Below are 19,386 nucleotides of genomic sequence, written 5' to 3'. Positions count from 1 at the left end.
GGGTGTGGGAGCCCCTTGCACACACAATGGGAGCCCGAGGTACAGGACACATCTCTTCCAAATGGCGTGACTGTCCACACAGCAGGCTAATCATCGGTACTTGCGGCTCAACCAGAGAAAGACAGTCTCTGGGCGCTGCAGGACAACCGGGCTGCTTCTCTTCCTGGAATTTAAAAAATAGATGTTTGTGTGTTTATTTGGCTGTGTCGGGTCTTAGTTGTGGCACGCGGGATCATCACTGCATCGTGCAGGACCCTCCGTTGTGGCGCCCGGACTCTAGTTGTGGTGCAAGGGCTCAGGAGCTCCATGGCCTGTGGGATCCCAGTTCCCCGAGCAGGGGTCAGAGCTGCGTCCCCTGCAGTGCCAGGGGGATTCTCAACCACTGGACCCCCACGGAAGTCCCTCCTCCTGGCTTTCTGAGGGTACTTCTGACTCTGTGTGGTTCTCGCCTTATCTCTGCCTGCCCGTGCGCCTCCCTCCCCCACCTTAGATCCCTTGAGAGCAGGAGGATGTACCAGGGCCCTTTTGGTCTGGAAGTCTTTAGGTCACATGTGGCTTTCTGGGTCCTCCACTACCTGACAGAGAATGAATGGGCAGAAAAACGTATTTTTAAACCGTGACGGCCCATTGATTTGTAGCCCAAAATGAGTCTCTGAAGTTTTGTTATTCAAGGAAGAGCAGAGACGCGGTTTTTAAATGCTTGACTTAAGTGATACTTGGTATTGGCCACAGAGCTAAGGTGTGAATTAGAGCATGTGTGTGACGATCGGGGATTAATTTTTTGAGAAATGAGAGGAACTGAGAACCAGCACTGCTGGCGGGTCCTAGAGCTGAATGTGTTTTGCTTCCCTGTGTTTACAGAAATTATGATTTTAAACCAAGAAGAGAAAATTGAAATTCCAGTACCAATAAAGAACGAAAACCTGCCCCCTGATCCGAGCTCACCCGGCGTGTTGGCAGCTGTCCCAGCGCCTCCCAGCCCCTCCTCGGAAACCCCAGAGTCGCTGCTCAGCAAGGACCCCATGGAAAGCCCAGCCAAAAAGCAACCCAAAAATAGAGTAAAATTGGCAGCCAACTTTTCCTTTGCACCTATAACCAAGCTTTGAGTCTCGTTTTGAACATAGAATTAGGATGGGAAAACACTGTCTGATTCTGCACACAAAAGCAGGTTCAAAAAGCAACCTTTTCTGTTTTCCCCCTAGAAGCCACTTACTTCATCTTTAGACATGTTCTGTATGTTTTATTTCTTTTACATTGAAAGCGGCTTTAAGCTAAAGTTTTTCTTTCTTTTCTTTTTCTCCCCCACTTGTTTGGGAAAAAAAAAAATATCCTGGCATTTGTTAAAGAATCCTTAATATATTTTAACAAATTTTTCTTAATTATTATAAAGTATAATGAATGGTGTTCCGTAAGAAGACAGCAGGGAGAACTCAGCTCGAAGGAAGTGGTCTTACTTCCATCAAGCCACGCCAGTGGTAAAATCTTACATGTAGCATACCGTAGTCTCTAAGCCTGTGTTTACTGATGTGTTCAGACAGTATTAATCAAATGCATGAGATGATAATGAAGCGAAAGTCTGTTTGGTGATCCTGCGTGATCACTCACTGAAGAGGGTGGGCAAGGCAGGAGGAGTGTATGTCCTGGTTGGATGCGAAGGCTCCTGGCTTCCATGTGACTTGTAAGTGTGCCTTGTTTTTTTATTTAGCTATGTCTGTAGTTGACAAATGTGGCTTCCTCTCAAATTTTTTAAAATGTTTCCACTTTGGGGTTCCATTGAGCTTTCTAGAAAGTCAAGGATGTTTTAAGCTTCCCTTTTATGTTGAGTTCCAGTTTGACATGGATTAGGTTAAGGAAAAGAAGATGGTCTTGGTGTCATGAATTTAAAGTCAGCATTTGAATTCCAACACACATTATTGTGTGTCGAGAGGCAGCATTGGGAAGAGAGTCTGATTTTCTAGAATATGCATCAAATGCATAAATTACAAATCAGAGGTGAGGAGGGAGGTGCTTTTGACAGGAACGGTATTGATGCTCTTTCCACTAGGAAGAGGCAGAAATTCTATCTGTACATAGGAAGGCCAAGGTTGATCAACTTAACCTTGTGTTCGTAACTTTAAGGCTGGTTTTGATAGCTGGGAAGCTTTGTGTGCATGTGACTGTGTGTGTGTTAACTCAGTGTCTTTTAATAGCGTCTGCTTTTACTGTTACTTCTCGCTGTTGGAAGCATGTTTGGGTTTGTTTTTTTTTGTGGTGTCTGATGTTGGCATTTATGGAAAGCCAGCCTTTGAGGGAGCACTGCCCTGTGGAGTGACCTTCGCCTTGAGGTGGCTGAGGCATCCGGTGACTGGCGGCCTCTTACGCCTCCTGGAGAAACCTGACATTTACAATGGGTTGTATTTGTTGGGCAAAAAGGCGGATTCATTCATAGAGCAGCAAAAAACCTGTTGGCATAAGGTCTTCCACTAGTTAGATGGTTTCTTTTGGGGAAATGATTCTATTTTGTAACTTCTAGAAAGCCAGAAAATGGGCTCTGATTTCATAGCCAGCATTTTGATAAAATGCCACAAAATAAGGGCTATTGAGAGATTTTTTACAAGTAAGACTTTTTGTTCCCCAAATCTTTTCAGTGAAGCCAACGAGTCCCAGTTGTCAGCACTCAGCCCCGACCAAGATGGAGCGGGCCTGGGAAAGCCTTGTAGGCATCGTGGCACTCAGTCTTCCTGAAGGCATGTCCTCTACAGACATAGTGTGACAGTCAGTGAAATGCAGAGGTGCACTTTTTTTTAGAAAGCTTTTTAAACATTATGATGAAGGTGGCGTTGAGAACATCAGTGGCCTTATTCTAAGATTTTGTAAGGCTGAATTTGCACATGTGGACTTTAGTTTTGCTTGAAGGTAGAGAAAGTGGACTTTAAAAATGCCCAAGGCACCATTACAAGTCACTTGGAACAGCCTCAAAGAGCAGCTTCTTTGGGCACCAGACAAAGAGACGAGTTGTGCGCTGTTGTGTGGGTGTGGTCGAACCATTCACTGGAGTTGCCAGGAGCCTGGGACGGGTGCATGACTCTTTTAACAGTCGCCCTTTGAAGATGTGCGAAGCTCATGGTGTCCGTAATGTACTTCACAACGGCCAGTCCAGTTGCTATCTATTTTTTTATCTAGAGGCTTAATTGATGTGACAAAATGACGTATGAGAATTAAGACAATGAAATACTTTATTTCTGGGTGGAAAGAATATATCAGATTTATCTGTTTAAAAAAAAAAGTTATCACCAAAACCCCCTTTCCCATCTTGCACTGTTTGTTTTGAATTGATTTGGGGGGAAGAGATGTTTTTCTCAACTGTCTACTTTGTTTGAACACTTCTTTTGTGGTTCAAGTGCTGTTTTGTGTGTTGGGACCAAACAGTTGTCAATAAACTTTAAAAGCAAGCATCACACTTGAGTTCCCCAAGTGAATGTTCTGTTCGTTTGGGGCGGGGAGGGATTGTACCCCAGTTCTGTCAGCTTCTCATCCCCTCTGGGAATCTCTGAAGTGGGAAGTAGATGGGTCTGGCATCGTGGAGCCCCTTTGAGTTTGGCATCCTGCCCCAACAGGTGGCTGGACTATTGGCGCTTTGTGGTCAGGACCCGCCGGGGTTTCCAGCCTCACTCCAGCTTATAATCATGTGAGGAAAATAGAATAATCACAAAATACCCTCTGGTTATAAAACTTGGGAACTGTCTCCCTGGGAAAGAAATGCATTTTGCAGACATCCTTGGTTTTGGTCACTGCCAGGCTTGCTTTTTGAATAAGCCTATATAGAAAAGATTTCTTCCACCATTATGAAGCCCTTTTCCTGAGACCACTGTTCCTCCCCACCCACCCATCCACCCCCCTTTCAGGATTTTGAAAAGGACGCAGAAGAGACTTGAACTTCTAGGTAAATTGATTCTTGATGAAGGGCAGTTTTTTTAAAGTTCAACACTAATGGTCTCTTAAAAACCTTTGGCGGTCCTTTCAAAACACCTTTCACTGTAGCCAGTTTTTGCCGGAAAACTTGAGAGGCCACTGTGCCCCTTTAGTCGGGGCAAGGGAATTTGGAAACGTCTCGATTGGTGGTTGAAACAGGGCATCACATTCATCTTGGTTGTATTTCCCACCTGGAAATGGCAGCCTAGCAGACACAGTCAGAGTGGAAGCAGACCCATCCACACGGGAGACGGATGTGACTTTCTAGCACTGACTGCGATGTGCAGCTGACCTGTGTGTTGCCTCTTCCGTGAGGAGCCTCGTGCTTTGAAACTTCGCTTCTCTGGTTTCCAGCTGCTTCGTACGGGCAGGGTCCGAGTCATCAGACCATCAAAAGCATCCCAGCCCCCACCCCCACCCCCCCATAGCAGTGACCTGCCATAGCTCCCGTCTGCACTGGGGACAAGTCACATAGTGGCTCTAGGACTCCGGAGAAGCAGGAACACGACTCTGCCCTATAAACCAGCGGTCAGCAGGGTCTCCATCACTGTGTTACTTGACCTCACACCCGCCTGTGTGGCTGTACTTCAGACTCATACATCCAGTCGCTCGCCAGTCTCCCAGCTACGTGTGTGCTTACAGCATCAGCCTGGTCTAACTCACTCTTGGGGGAGATGCAGTGGAGACGGATCCAAGGGGCTTGTTTGGATTAGTACTTGCAAGGCCCTTGAGTGTGGAGTCTTTCCCAGCAGAGTTCTAGTCCCTCCCTGGAGGTAGGCAGCCTTGGGGCACAGCTTAGGTGGAAATATGAGACCTGGATGCCCTTGGGCTTCACTGGTGGCTCAGACAGTAAAGAATCTGCCTGCAATGCAGGAAACCCGGGTGGATTGGGAAGATCCCCCAGAGAAGGGAATGGCTACCCACTCCAGTATTCTTGCCTGGAGAATCCCATGGACAGAGGAGCCTGGCAGGCTACAGTCCATGGGGTCGCAAAGACTCAGACATCAACACCTCACACTTTGGCTGCCTCTGGGAGGCAGGCGACAAATTACAGAACTGGTGGGAAAGCAAGCCCCTCAATTTTCAGGCATGTGGGACAAGATCAGAGATTGAGGGCCAGACCTTCCATCAGTGAGATGAAGAGAACGAGCCACAGGTCCTGGGAAGGAAGGATTTGGAAATGGGGAGTTCAGGGTCCAGAGGAGGAAAGGGGAAGAAACATCTGTAGTTGAGGCTAAGGACCCAGCCACTGGGCCCCTCATTCCATGCTGGTGAACCAGTTAGGGGCGCTGCAGAGGTCAGGGGGGCCCTTCCACCTCTGCTGAAAGTCTTCCTGATGCAGGGGCTGGTGTGAGAGAACTGCCCCCCGCGCCCCCTTTCTCCCTGCAGACCTTAGTCACGGTGAGTGCAGACAGACCCACCCACAGGCTGCAGAGGCCCCGCCCTCGGTGTTGGCTGAGTCTGGTGTGTCTGGGCCAGACATGGAATCAAGAAAGACATTTCAGAAAATAAATCTGTGTTCTAAAATAGAACCCTGTTTCACTTCTGTACATGGGGACACCGATGCTGTTTTGCGCATGGATTCTGAGGACTGGCCCCTGCTGACCCTCCTCTTTGCCCTCCCGCCCCGACTGAGGGCCCCAGATTCTGTGGGCTGTCAGCTGGAAGCCACCCCAGAGGCTGGCCACATGGACCTCCCCAGAATGGCAGCTCAGTTCAAGCCAGCAATGAGAATTTCCAGTCCCCTAAGAGGGAGCCTTGTATGATGTAATCTAATCAAGGAAATGACTTCCCAGCATCTTTGCCAAATTCCATCAGTCAGAATCAAGCTGTAGTGCCCATTGATGAATTTTCATAGACAATTTGTTTATGTTTGATGAATTTGAGTCAGTGACTGACATCAGAGGTCCAGCTCCCAGTGCGAGAGGAAAGGGGTGCCCTGGCTCAACCTTCCAAGGGTCAACAAACAAACTTCGAAGCTGCAAGCCTCCGTCCCCATGCTGAGGTTACAAATGGGGAGAGTGAGGCTGGAAGCGGTGAGCCATTGCCCCAGCTACTCCATGGCATAGCTGGGCCGGAGTCCCTGGTCTGCACACCTCCCAGGTCTTGTCTTTACTGAGCCCCACTCCATCCCAGGCACTGCGCCAGGTGTGGGGACCCTGGTGAGTAAGAGGAGGGCCCAGTCATATTTCCCTGCCTCCTTGACAGCAGCAGGACTCTGGGCTCAAACAGGAAGACCCTTCTGGGTGGTGGTTCTCAGATCAGAGAGTGCATTAGAATCACCAGGGAAACGTTTAAAATGTGGGCTGTCGGCTAAAACTGAGACAGGTTGGGACCTGAGACCACCCTGACCCCCACCAGAGTGCTTGCAAGTGCCCCTGGAAACAGAATGCAAGGAAACTGTAAGGGACTAATACTTTGGCCCCCTGATGGGAAGAGTCGACTCATTGGAAAAGACCCTGATGCTGGATAAGATTGAGAGCAGGAGGAGAAGGGGCAACAGAGGGTGAGATGGTTGGATGGCATCACTGACTTGATGGACATGAGTTTGAGCAAGCTCCGGGAGATGGTGAAGGACTGGGAAGCCTGGCATGCTGCAGTCCATGCGGTCGCAAAGAGTCAGACACGACTTGGCAACTCCACAACAAGCGACAATGACTGAAAGCAGTCAGGGTAATTATGAACAATAAGGTGTAGAAAGGCCACATGGGCGTCCCTGGTGGCTCAGACCGTAAAGAATCTGCCTGCAGTGTGAGAGACCTGGGTTCGATCCCTGGGTTGGGAAGGTCCCCTGGAGAAGGGAACAGCTTCCCATTCCAGTATTCTTGCCTAGAGAATTCCATGGAAAAAGGAGACTGGCAGGCTACAATCCATGGGGTCGAAAAGAGTCAGATATGACTGAGCGACTTTCATTAACTCACTTATTATTAGTACTTTCCAGGTGGCACTAGTGGTAAAGAACCTGCCTATCAATGAGAGAGATGCAAGAGATGTGGGTTCGGTCCCTGGGTTGGGAAGATCCCCTGGAGACGGAAATGGCAACCCAGTCCAGTATTCTTGCCTGGAAAGCCCCTGGACAGAGGAGCCTGGTGGGTCACAAGAGTCAGATACAACTTAGTCACTAAATCACCACTTGGTGGCTCAGTGGTTAGGATTCCAAGTTTTCACTGCTGTGTCCTGCATTCAATCCCTGGTTGGGGACCTGAGATCCCACAAGCTGCAAGTTCAGTTCAGTCACTCAGTCATGTCCGACTCTGCGACCCCATGGACTGCAGCACGCCAGGCCTCCCTGTCCATCACCAACTCCTGGAGTTTACTCAAACTCATGTCCATTGAGTCAGTGATGCCATCCAACCATCTCATCCTCTGTGATCCCCTTCTCCTGCCCTCAATCTTTTCCAGCATCAGGGTCATTTCCAATGAGTCAGTTCTTTGCATCAGGTGGCCAAAGTATTGGAGCTTCAGCTTCAGCATTAGTCCTTCCAATGAATATTCAAGACGGATTTCCTTTAGGATGGGCTGGATGAATCTCCTTGCAGTCCTAGGGACTCTCAAGAGTCTTCTCCAGCACCACAGTTGAAAAGCATCAATTCTTTGGTGTTCAGCTTTCTTTATAGTCAAACTCTCACATCCATACATGACTACTGGAAAAACCATGGCTTTGACTAGATGGACCTTTGTTGGCTGCAAGATACAGCCACAAAAGAAGAAAAGATTTCAAAATAAAAATTTCATCTTAACCTGGCTAAACAGGCTCTAGAGCCTTTCTGGGGGTTGAGGTCTCAGAGTGGGGCAGTTAAGTCAGAGCTGACTGGCCCAGGGCAATGATGTGCTTGGAGCCTGAAGCCACAGAAATGCTTTCTTAGGGGCTTCTTCCCTCCAAATGCAGACTGTGGTTTCCGTGGGTAGAGAGTTGCTGTTCTAACCTCAGCAAACAAACAGCTGTGGGCAGAGCAAGTCAAGAGCCAGGTAGGGGCACTGAGTCAGACCAAGGGCTCTGAGATCTGTCCAGACTTCAGTGAGCTCGCTGATGACCTTAGCAAATCTCTGCCCTGCTCCGAAAGCCTGTTTTTTATTTTTTATTTTTTTGGTGGGGGGGTGGGGCAGGTGGGTGATGCTGCTTGTTGTGTGGTATGTGGGATACAGGATCTTGGTTCCCCAACCAGGGATCAAACCTGCGCCCCATGCAGTGGAAGCTCAGAGTCTTAACCACTAGACTTCCAGGGAAGTCTAATTTCTTCTTCTCTAAAATGCTGCAGACATGTGTTTTTAACTTCCCAGCATCTCTTCTGTCCTCTTCTGACACAACTGGGCTGACATCACTGCCTCCTCTCCAAATCAGCCTCTGGACCCCAGCTCGGCTGAGAGTGATCGGCACCCTCTGCTCCAGCAAGTGATTCGGGACTGGCATGTGACTCCGACTCCAGGCTGGCCTTCTTGTTGAAATCGCTGGATTTTTCCTCCAGGAGGCTTGGGGAATGTAATCTGGGAGCTTGATAGCTGGACATAACCAGCATGGAGAAGTAGCAAAACATGGAAAACAGGTCCAGGTGATTTCCTTTGAATCCCTGGACCTGCTAGTACCTTAGATTTTAGGACATCTCAGCTCAGAAGCCAGGAATGAAAGGTTGTTGCTGAACGATAAGACGCGGGATTCTTGGCCTCCGGAGGAGACGAATTCAATCCGGGGCCAGAGACGAGGCTGGATCGCTCAGAGCTTTTGTGTAATAAAGTTTTATTAAAGTATAAAGGAGATAGAGAAAGCTTCTGACATAGGCATCAGAAGGGGGCAAAAGAGTACCCCCCTCCTAGTCTTTAGCTGTATGTTATATAGTCACTCACAGTCTGTTAATGAAAAGAAAGGAATGTCGTAAAATCTAGAATGGCACCAGATAATTCATCCCAGGCCATAAAACTATTGACTTGAATCTTGTAGAAGGGCAGAATACCAACAAATAGTTCCGTTTACATAGATTAGGGGAACAATATCTGAGTAAGTAAGTTAGGCCGTTTGGCAGAACCAACTTGAATATAGAGTCTGGGGTTCATTAACATAGCTTAAGACAACATTTCCATACGAAAAAGAAATGTATTGGTTAACTCAAGGTTTGAGAGTAGTTAGCTTTAGGTGAGACCAGGTGTCATGGCAACACAGAATGTTAAGAGAAACCTCCTTTTAAATTTGTATAGAGAAGGAAAAACAGATCGCTGGTTTGTTCTTTCCTGCCGGTTAAGAGAGATAAGATGTCTGGCACTTACAGCCTCTTTCCTCCATTTGGAGACCCCTGGCCTTCCTGCCTGTTACCCTCTCAGGAAGCACCCTTATGTTTTGCCAGCTTGGCTTCAATTTTGGTCTTCTACAACCAAAAAGAACTGTTAAAAATGAGACAACAGGGACTTCAGGACTGGTGGTGCTGTGGACAGGAATCCGCTTGCCAATGCAGGGGACTCCGGTTCAAGCCCTGACCCGGGAAGATCCCACATGCCTCAGAGCAACTAAGCCTGCAGGCCCCAACAACTGAGCCCACACTCTAAAGACCCTGAGCCTCAACTACTGAAGCTCCCGCGCCTAGAACCGGTGCTCTGCAACAAGAGAAGCCTGACCACGGCAACTTGAGAGTAGACCCCCCCTCGCTGCAACTAGAGAAAGCCTGCATACAGCAGCGAAGACCCAGTGTAGCCAAAAGGTAAATTAAAAACAAAAAAAGAAGACAACAGGCCCTTAATGGAATACTTAGCTAAGCCCAATGTCACCAAAGCAAGTCTTGGAATAAAAAGCTGGTTATCAGGAATTGTCACCTTGATGCCAAGCAGGGTCCTGTGGGGCTCCTAGGCACAAAGCCGGTGTCCCCCATTTCTTCGAATATAGGAAACAGCTTTCATTCAGCCTCCATGACCTTCCCTGAGTTCTAAATGGCAGATGCGAACAGTTGTTAATCAAGGGAGGAGCGGCCAAGAAACCACCTGTGGCAGGTTTAAAGCGATCAGAGGTAAGGAGACCTGACCACCTGAGGCTGAGCTGTGCTCAGTCGCTCAGTCCGACTCTTTGCGACCCCATGGGCTGTAGCCCGCCAGGCTCCTCTGTCCACGGGATTCTCTAGGCAAGGATACTGGAGGGGGTTGCCATGCCCTCCTCCAGGGGATCTTCCCAACCCAGGGATCAAATCCAGGTCTCCCACATTGCAGGCAGGTTCTTTATGTCTGAACCAGAAGGGAAGCCCAATCTTGTCAGCAACCCCACCCTTTGAAACTTTGCAGAAGAAAGAATACCTTGATCCTTACCACATACCTCAGCCTGACTCTACAACCTCTCGCTGTTCCAAGGGTGGTTGTTTAGTCGCTCAGTTGTGTCTGACTCTTTGTGACCCCATGGACGGCAGCACACCAGGCCTCCCTGTCCTTCACTATCTCCCGGAGTTTGCTCAAACCCATGTCCATTGAGTCAGAGATGCCATCCAACCATCTCATCCTCTGCTGCCCTCTTCATTCTGCCCTCAATCATTCCCAGCATCAGGGTCTTTTCCAATGAGTTGGCTCTTCGCATTAGGTGACCAAAGTATTGGAGCTTAAGCATCAGTCCTTCCAGTAAATATTTAGGATTGATTTCCTTTAGGATTGACTGGTTAGATCTCCTTGCTGTCCAAATAACTCCCAAGAGTCTTCTCCAGCACCAGAATTTGAAAGGAGACCTGCGCACACGTAAATCTTGTCAGCAACCCCACCCTTGAACTATTGCTATAAGACTCCTCCCGGGTTGGGACACACAGTTTTGAAAGGCACGAGCCCACTGTGTCCCCTGTTGCCCAGCAAAGCAATAAGGTTATTCTTTTCTACTTCACCCAAACCTCTGGGATTCGATTCAGCATCACTTTCCGGGGCTGATTCCACGTGGAGCTGGCAGAACTAGAGGGAGGGGACAGGTGTGGGGAGGACGTGAGGGGTGTGTAGAGTGAGGGGCGGGGGGCAGTCAGGGTCGGATGTGAGTGCACGCCCGGGACACTGCGGACACTGGGGAAGCACGTGGAACCGAGTTCAGTGGACACTTAGGTTACGGCAGCTTTTGTCACCCTGCAGTGTGTCCCTGGCTCTGCTCACCGTCAGCTTCATGAGGGCAGGACCCAGGTTGGGCTTGCTTGCTACGTGCAGATGTGGGCAACACTCATCCACTTCACTGCATGGTTTGCTCCAACCCCTTCCCATGAACCGTCTCGTTTAACCCTCCATGGTTCTCTCCATTTCACAGATCTGGACACTGAGGCCCAGAGAGGTGAAGGAACCACCCCAGCTCACACAGGGAGTGTTGAGTGGGGATCTTAACCCTGGCAGGCTGGAGCCCTCTGCCAGTGTCTAGCTTCTCTTCCCTGCGGTTAATCCTGCAGTGGGTTTTGTTCAGATTTAACATCGGATAGGGGGCCTCTTCCACCCTCCTGTTAGACACCAGTCTCCCTCCCTAGAACGTCAGGTACCTGAAGACAGGACTACCCCTGTTCATCGCTGTGTTCCCTGGTACCTGCCAAGGATTGCATTCACAAGTGGAATTCACGAACGCATGAACAGAAAAGCGACAGGACATTTGCACCTCAAACCAGCTTTCCTGAGTGTCTCACCCCAGCCCCTGGTGCCCACTCAGCGGTCCTGGGTCTCAGCAGGTGGCCTTGGGCATGTTCTAACTGCTTCTTCTCGAGCTGCAGATGAGCTCAGTCATTGAGCCCCTGCAGCCCAGGGCTGTCCAGCCAGCACGGAATGGAAAGGTTCGTAAGGGGCTCAGCGACTGCTGGCATGGCCATGAGTCACCTCTAATTGAGTACAGCTCAACAGGGAACGGAGTGATGGTCATGCTGGGATTAGAAATGAGAAAGAAACATCCCATGCTTGAGTCTCATCCAACTCTCAAACTCAAGCCCTGGTTCTACACCTACATGCTGTGTGACCTTGGGCTAGTCACTTCCCCTCTCTGAGCCTCAGTTCCCCATCTGCCAAATACAGGTGGTGAGCCCTCCGTCTGATGAGAAAGAGTGTAAGGGAGCATTCCCCTGCCTGATGCATCGGGCTTCCATGCCAGCACCTTGCTAAAATGCTCACAGCAATCCCATGCTGTTGCAAAGTCCTGTGGGCCATTTTCACAGAGTTCTTAAGGTCTCACAACCTCTAGGTCAAGCTGGATGCCGTGTCCCATGCCCTCCTGGACACTGCCTAGTGTTTCCAGATGCTCCTACTCCGTTTATTCCCTTAAATGCTGGTGTGAGCAAGGGTCTGAAGCTGGAGGAGCGATGAGAAGGGAGGTGGGAGAGACACGCAGGGGATGGAGTGAGGCTTTGAAATCCAGGTCCAAGTCCTGAGACTGTGAGGATGGAGGGAAAGGCGCGGGAGACTTGGAAGCAGCACACCTGGTTAGATTTTCTCTTTGAGATCATTTTGACTTCAGAGAGTGGCGCACAGGTAGACCAGGGAAAGGCTGGTAGATCTGAGAAGTTCTTGGCACAAGAAGAATGTGTGAAGGTCCAGGAGAGATGCCAACAGAGAGCGTGGCAAGAACCAAAAAACACCAAAGGATCTTTCTGCAGCCCCAGGTCAAAGAGGGGCCCCAGCAAGCAGGTGGGATGAGGCCAGGGATGTGGGAAGGGGCCAGATCTGATTGGGCCTTTGAAACCAGGTGAAAGGACACGGATGTTGTCCTCAAGGCCTTGGAAATGGTTTTAAAGAGGAAAATGACAATTAGGTGTGCATTATTCAGAAAACCACTTGGCCCCTGTGTGGAGAACGGCCAGTGATAAGGAGGCTAGTTATGAAACCACTGCAATTGACCAAGAAAAGCTGAAGTGGCAACACTGGGTGATGGGAAGATGGAGGTGTGGAAAGATTCTAGAGAAGTTTAGGAGTTGACGTTAAAGACGTGGGGCTTCCCTGGTGGCTCAGACAATAAAGAATCTGCCTGCAATGCAGGAGACCCGGGTTCGATCCCTGGGTTGGGGCGATCCCTTGGAGAAGGAAATAGCAACCCACTCTAGTATTCTTTCCTGAAGAATCCCATGGACAGAGGAACCTAGTGGGTTACAGTCCCTGGGGTCGTAAAAGAGTCAGAAATGACTTAGCGACTAAACAACAAGCTAAAGACAATTGCATGGATGTGAGGAGGAAGAAAAGAGTCAAGGACAAGTTCTAGGATAATCTTGGCTATTTGGTGGTGCCCTTTTCTGAGATGGAAAAGCAGAGGAAGCTGAGGCACTTTAGGATGGGGGTTGGCTGACATTTTCTTAAACGACCAGAGAGCAAATGTTTTAGGATTTGCAGGCCATTTGGTCTCTTGCCACAGTTCAGTTCAGTTCATTTCAGTTGCTCAGTCGTATCCGAGTCTTTGCGACCCTATGGACTGCAGCATGCCAGGCCCCCGTCCATCACCAACTCCTGGAGCTTGCTCAAACTCAGGTCCATTGAGTTGGTGATGCCATCCAACCATTTCACCCTCTGTCGTCCCCTTCCGCTCCTGCCTTCAATCTTTCCTAGCATCAGGGTCTTTTCCAATGAGTCCGTTCTTCACATCAGGCAGCCAAAGTACTGGAGCTTCAGCTTCAGCATCAATCCTTCCAATGAATATTCAGGACTGATTTCCTTTAGGATTGACTGGTTTGATCTCCTTGCTGTCCAAGGGAGTTTCAAGAGTCTTCTCCAACACCACAGTTCAAAAGCATCAATTCTTCAGCACTCAGCTTTCTTTATGGATTTCTCTTTTTCTTTCTCTTTCTTTTTTTCCTCTTTTTAAATTTTTTTCTTTTTTAAAAATTTCTTTTTTTCTCTTATTTATAAATGTCTTTCTCTTGCCAAAACCACTTAAGACTTTATTGCTGCAGCACAAAAGCAGCCGTAGACGATACACAAAAGCATTTGGTTATATTCCAATACAACTTAATTTACAAAAACAGTTGGTGGGCTGGTTTGCCACCCCTGTTTAGGACATGTCTTTTTCGGTGTGCCTGCTCCAGATCTGAATGAAGACCCTCAGGAAGAAGGGGTCTGAGTGTAGGAGAAAGGTCTAGGTGCATAAAAGAGCTTAGGAGTGGTCAGAGAGCCATCTAAGAGCAGGTGGCTGAGGCTGTGGGTGGGGAGAGAATGCTGAGGGCCAGGCCCTGAGGGCAGGAAATGATAAAGGAGACTGGAGAGAGGTGGGAAGTACACCTAGACAGTGGGGTGTGTTGGCAGTCAAGTCAGGCAGACAGCTGGCAGGAGGACTGATGTGCCAGTTGGATTCAGATGAGGGGTGTCAGAATATGCCACTCAAAACACAACCCTTCAGCATAAGGATTATTTCAAGCTAAAGGCTATTGAGAAACAGCAGATGCACAAAAAGCTCTAAACACAAGGTAAAAATTTTCATTTTATAAAACAAATCTCCATTTATAAAGTGAAAGTGAAAGTCATTCAGTCGTGTCTGACTCTGTGACCCCATGGACTATACAGTCCATGGAATTCTCCAGGCCAGAACACTGGAGTGGGTAGCCGTTCCCTTCTCCAGGGGATCTTCCCAACCCAGTGATGGAATCCAGGTCTCCCACATGGCAGGCAGATTCTTTACCAGCTGAGCCACCAGGGAAGCCCTCCATTTATAAGGAAATTCCCATTTGTGGAAGGTATCTTCCTCTTCCAGCCCAAGAAGAGGCAGATTTCCAGGGAGAAGGCAGGACTTCAATCTGCATAATAAACAACCCTTGTTTACCATACTTTTCCTGGTCATCTTCCCATAATTTGTCTCCTCTGCCCAGAAGCCCCAAACCCCTTTCCTTTGGTTTTTACCTTGTTGTTGTTGTTGTTGTTCAGTTTCTAAGCCGTGTCCAACTCTTGGCTACCCCATGAACTGCAGTCTGCCAGGCTTCCCTATTTTAGCTTAAGGTTTGTTTTAGCCTAAGATGGTACATAAACCCACATTCTAACCACCTCTTGGCACTACTCATTGCTGGGTTATGCACAATGCACGTGTTAATAAACTTCTCTTGTTTTTCTCTTGTTAATCTGTCTTTGGCCAGTCTCACTGACAGGGTCCCCATTGCAGAACCTAAAAGGGTTAAAGGAATGGGACTTCCCTGATGGTTCAGTGGTTTGGACTCCACAGTCCAATGCAGGGGCCATGGGTTCGATCCCTGGTTGGAAAATGAGAAACTGCATGCCTCATGGCACAGTCAAAAGATTAGATAGACAGATGGTAGATAGACAGATGACAGAGAAATAAAAGATTAAAGGTAGATGTTTCTCTCCCCTATGTGACCAAAAGGTTGCATTTCAGCAAGAGGGGTCAGTGACAAGAGTGACAGAAGCCAGATGAGAATAGTTTGAGGAGGGAGCTGGAGATGAGGAAAGCAGAGAGAGCAAGATGATGACAGTTCTCAACAAGTCAGGTGTAGAGAAGGTGTAGAGAAATGTGTGAACTGCCAGGAAAGATGGAAGAGAGGGTTTTTTGTTTATTAACAGGAGAGATTTGCTTAAATGTTGATGGGGAGAGAAATGATGATTGACGCTACAAGAAGGGATGAGGGGATGAATGCCCAGCCAGCCATTAACTGGTCATGGCACCAAGGACCACTTCGTCATCTACAGAGCGGAAGTAATAACAAAAGCAGATAGGGTAGGGGCTCCTTGGAGAAAGAGAACCAGGCATGGCTTTCCTGACATAGGAGAGCTCATTTTGGCTTAAGTCATTTTGTGATCCAAGCCTGGCCACAATGCTTACCCATGAACAGGTCCCAGGAATCAATGCTCTTAAGGGGACAGAAGAAGATAGAACAAAGAAAAGGCAGTCAAACAATGGTGCAGTGATAAAGCAGAATCCTAGTTCCTCCTCAAGGGATGTGCATAATCTGATATGGTCCCTGATTTCTGCAGGAACTAAGGCCCCCACCCAGGTGGAGGATGGAATTATGAGGTTGATTATAATTTCAGATTTCAGTCAGCTAAGGCTTGGACTCTGTTGACCTTGGCCACAATTCTATGGTGAAGTCTTCTAAAACCCCTTTATAAATATGCATGTACCCTTAGCTTTAAACCTCCGCAGTTTTGCTACTGGGAAGGCACTGCTTGGGGAAATATCCCCAGTGTTCTGTGTTGTTGTTCAGTCAATAAGTTGTGTCTGATTCTTTGTGACCCCATGGACTTCAGCACACCAGGCTTCCCTATCCTTCACCATCTCCAGGAGTTTACTCAAATTCATGTCAGTTGAGTTGGTGATGCCATCCAACCATCTCATCCTCTGTCACCCCTTCTCCTCCTGCCAGTATCAGGGTCTTTTCCAATGAGTCGGCTTCTCACATCAGATGGTCAAACTATTGGAGCTTCAGCTTCAGCGTCAGTCCTTCCAATGAATATTCAGGGTGAATTTCACTTAGAATTGACTAGTTTAATCTCCTTGCAGTTCAAAGGATTTTCAACAGTCTTCTCCAGCATCACAATTTGAAAGCATCAATTCTTCAGCACTCAGCCTTCTTGAAGATCAAATTCTCATGTCTGCACATAACTGCTGGAAAAAACGAAACCATATCTTTGACTGTATAGACTTTTGTTGGCAAAGGGATGTCTCTGCTTTTTAATACACTGTCTAGGTTTGTCATAGCTTTTCTTCCAATGAGCAAGCATTTTTTAACTTCATGGCTGTAGTCACTGTCAGCAGTGGTTTTGGAGCCCAAGAAAATAAAATCTGTCACTATTTCCACTGTTTCCCCTTCTATTTGCAATGAAGTGATGGGACCAGATGCCATGATTTTAGTTTTTTGAATGCTTTTAAGCCAGCTTTTCCACTCTCTTCTTTCACCCTCATCAAGAGGCTCTTAAGTTCCTCTTCACTTTCTGCCATTGAAGTGGTGTCATCTGCATATCTGAGGTCGTTGATATTTCTCCTGGCCATCTTGGTTCCAGCTTGTGATTCATCCAGCCCAGCATTTCACATGATGTACTCTGCATAGGAGTTAAATAAGCAGGGTGACAGTATACAGCCGTGACTTACTCCTTTCCCAGTTCTGAAGCAGTCTGTTGGTCCATGTCCAGTTCTAACGGTTGCTAAGTCTTGACCTGCATACAGGTTTCTCAGGAGACAAGGTAAGGTGGTCTGGTATTCCCATCTCTTTCAGAATTTTCCACAGTTTGTTGTATCCACACAAAGGTTTTAGCATAGTCAATGAAGCAGATGTTTTTCTGGAATTCTCTTGCTTTTTCTATGATCCAGTGGATGTTGGCAATTTGATCTCTGGTTCATCTGCCTTTTCTAAATCCAGCTTGTACATCTGGAAGTTCTTGGTTCAGGTACTGCTGAAGCCTAGCTTGAAGGAGTTTGAGCATTACCTTGTTAGCAGGTGAAATGAGCACAATTGTATGGTAGTTTGAGCATTCTTTGGCATTGCCTTTCTTTGGGATTGGAATGAAAAACGACCTTTTCCAGTCCTGTGACCACTGCTGAATTTTCCAAATTCACTGACATATTGAGTGCAGCATTTAACAGCAGGCAGCCTGTTGCAAGTAATAAATCTTTCCTTCTCCTGATCTTTGGCTTGGTTGTGTCTATTGACTCCACACCCACCAAGAAGAGAACCCAGTTTTCAGATACAGTTAAGTCACCTGCATACAAAAGTTCAAGTTGTGAAATTTCAAAGAATGTGAACGTGAATGCGGAACCTACTAATGAAGACCTATGGAATTGGAGGCCCAGAGAAAGGACAAAGAGAGACAAGAGGAAAAGGAAGTAACTGAAGAACCAAAGAGATTCATGATGCAGGAAATGGCAAGATTTTATTTGCGGTACAGGACCCAAACATAGAATGATAGCCAATTTTGCTAGTTGGGTACGTAGATTTACTTTGTTGGACTTACAAAAAATTGGACTCATGAGCACGCTCTTGGAACTGAACTTATTTATATGTACCAGTGAAGTACATATGAAGACTTATTTTACCAATAATAGTATCTGCCTCATGGTGTTGATGTGAAAGGCAAGTGAGAAAATATGCATACATGCTCAGTGCACAGTGACAGACTTTCAATAAATGTGTCTCCAGCTATCATTGTCCCCTTTCCCCAACTGACCCCCAAAAGGAGTGAGTCTCAGGTATGGGACCCTGAAACCTACAAATTTTCCCAGCTTTGCAGGCAGCCCTGGGGATCTGGGAGCATATCGAACAATTACTTTCTTCTGCTCTTCTGTGAAAACCTCAATAAATGATGTGGGTCTTTTTTTTTTTTTTGCTTAAAAAAAATCAATAGCAATGACAGGAACATAAGTTAGATGTACCCCAGAGCTCAGTGGGTGTACTAGAGGCAGGATTTTTATGAGGGTTTCGATCTTTTTTTGGCTTGTTGGAATGGTGAGTGACTGCTGTCTAATTGGTCTAAGGTCAGGCCTTCCAGACACACATTTTCTACCCGGAAGGGAGAGAGGTAGACCCTTTTCAGCCTAAGTGTTTATTGCAGGAGTGGGAAGCACCTGTGTAGTGGGTTAAATAGTGTCCCCCTGAAACCAAGCAGGACCCTATGCACCTCCTGGGCCTGGAAGCCTTTCTGTCCCATTTCTTGTTTGTAGGGAATAGATTCCAGCTTCCATGACCTTCCCTGAATTCCAAAGGGCAGATTGGAACTGTTGCTAACCAGGGAAGGGGGGGACGCAGAGACAAGAGAAGAGCAGCCCTGAAACAATAACACAGCCTTGGGGGCAGGTCCTGGTTCTGGGGTACACAGGGGATACACCTAACAGTATCTTTGAGCTCTTTTCAGAACTAAAACTCCAAAATGGAAGATGTTAGCATTCTTCATTCCAGAGAAGACCACCTGAGGCCAGGTTAAAGGAACCAGAGCAGCTCATCAGATTACCTAAGATTAAGCGTGTAGGCCCTGCCCACACCCTAATCTCATCAGCAGCCCTGTCCTTGAACCACTGCTATAAAACCCAATTTTTGAGGGCAGGCGCCCACTGTGTCCCCCTTTGCCTGGCAAAGCAATAAAGCTATTCTTTTCTATGGCACCCAAAACTCTGCTCCGAGATTTGATTCAACTCCACTGCCCAGAGGCCAAGTTTTCAGCATCACCCCTGCCCCAAATTCATGGCCACTTGCCATCTCAGAATCTGAACTTATTTGGAAACAGGGTCTATGAGAAGTTGTTAAGGACTGTGATGCAATCATCCCAGATTTGGTGTCATACAGGCATACGGATGAGCTGTCCACTCTCTGTGCATCTCTAATGTAACTGTGCGCACGCTCACTCAGTCATGTCTGACTCTATGCCACCATGGACTGTGGCCTGCCAGGCTCCTCTGTCCATGGGATTCTCCAGGCAAGAATACTGGAGTGGATTGCCACGCCCTTCTCCAGCAGATCTTCCCTACCCAGGGATCGAACCTGTGTCTCTTATGTCTCCTGCACTGGCAGGCAGGTTCTTTAACACTAGCGCCCCCTGGGAAGGTCCCTA

At 47.8% G+C, this 19,386-nt stretch overlaps 2 protein-coding genes across 7 annotated transcripts in view; one reads left to right on the top strand and one right to left on the bottom strand.

The window, feature by feature from the left end:
• The window catches only part of MARF1 (meiosis regulator and mRNA stability factor 1), a 66,812-nt gene that overhangs the window by 35,615 nt on the left and 11,811 nt on the right, over nt 1–19,386 (top strand). For 5 of the 6 annotated variants that reach the window (XM_065924391.1, XM_065924387.1, XM_065924388.1 and 2 more), the window contains one exon: nt 862–3,432. The exons of the other annotated variant lie outside the window; for it this stretch is intronic. In XM_065924391.1, coding sequence (XP_065780463.1) covers nt 862–1,106 — 245 coding nt within the window. In that variant the 3' untranslated portion in view covers nt 1,107–3,432. Of the gene's footprint in view, nt 1–861; nt 3,433–19,386 lie in introns of those variants that run through there. 6 annotated transcript variants of the gene reach the window in all.
• BMERB1 (bMERB domain containing 1) overlaps nt 14,513–19,386 on the bottom strand; it is a 146,158-nt gene continuing 141,284 nt past the window's right edge. The window contains exon 6 of the mRNA XM_065924397.1: nt 14,513–14,636. Coding sequence (XP_065780469.1) covers nt 14,632–14,636 — 5 coding nt within the window. The 3' untranslated portion in view covers nt 14,513–14,631. The remainder of the gene's footprint in view (nt 14,637–19,386) is intronic.

This window comes from Muntiacus reevesi, chromosome 2 (assembly GCF_963930625.1).
Source record: "Muntiacus reevesi chromosome 2, mMunRee1.1, whole genome shotgun sequence".
Classification (NCBI taxonomy): domain Eukaryota; kingdom Metazoa; phylum Chordata; class Mammalia; order Artiodactyla; family Cervidae; genus Muntiacus; species Muntiacus reevesi.
The sequence above is the reverse complement of the archived record's forward strand: the minus strand, read 5'-3'. Positions and strand labels throughout refer to the sequence as shown.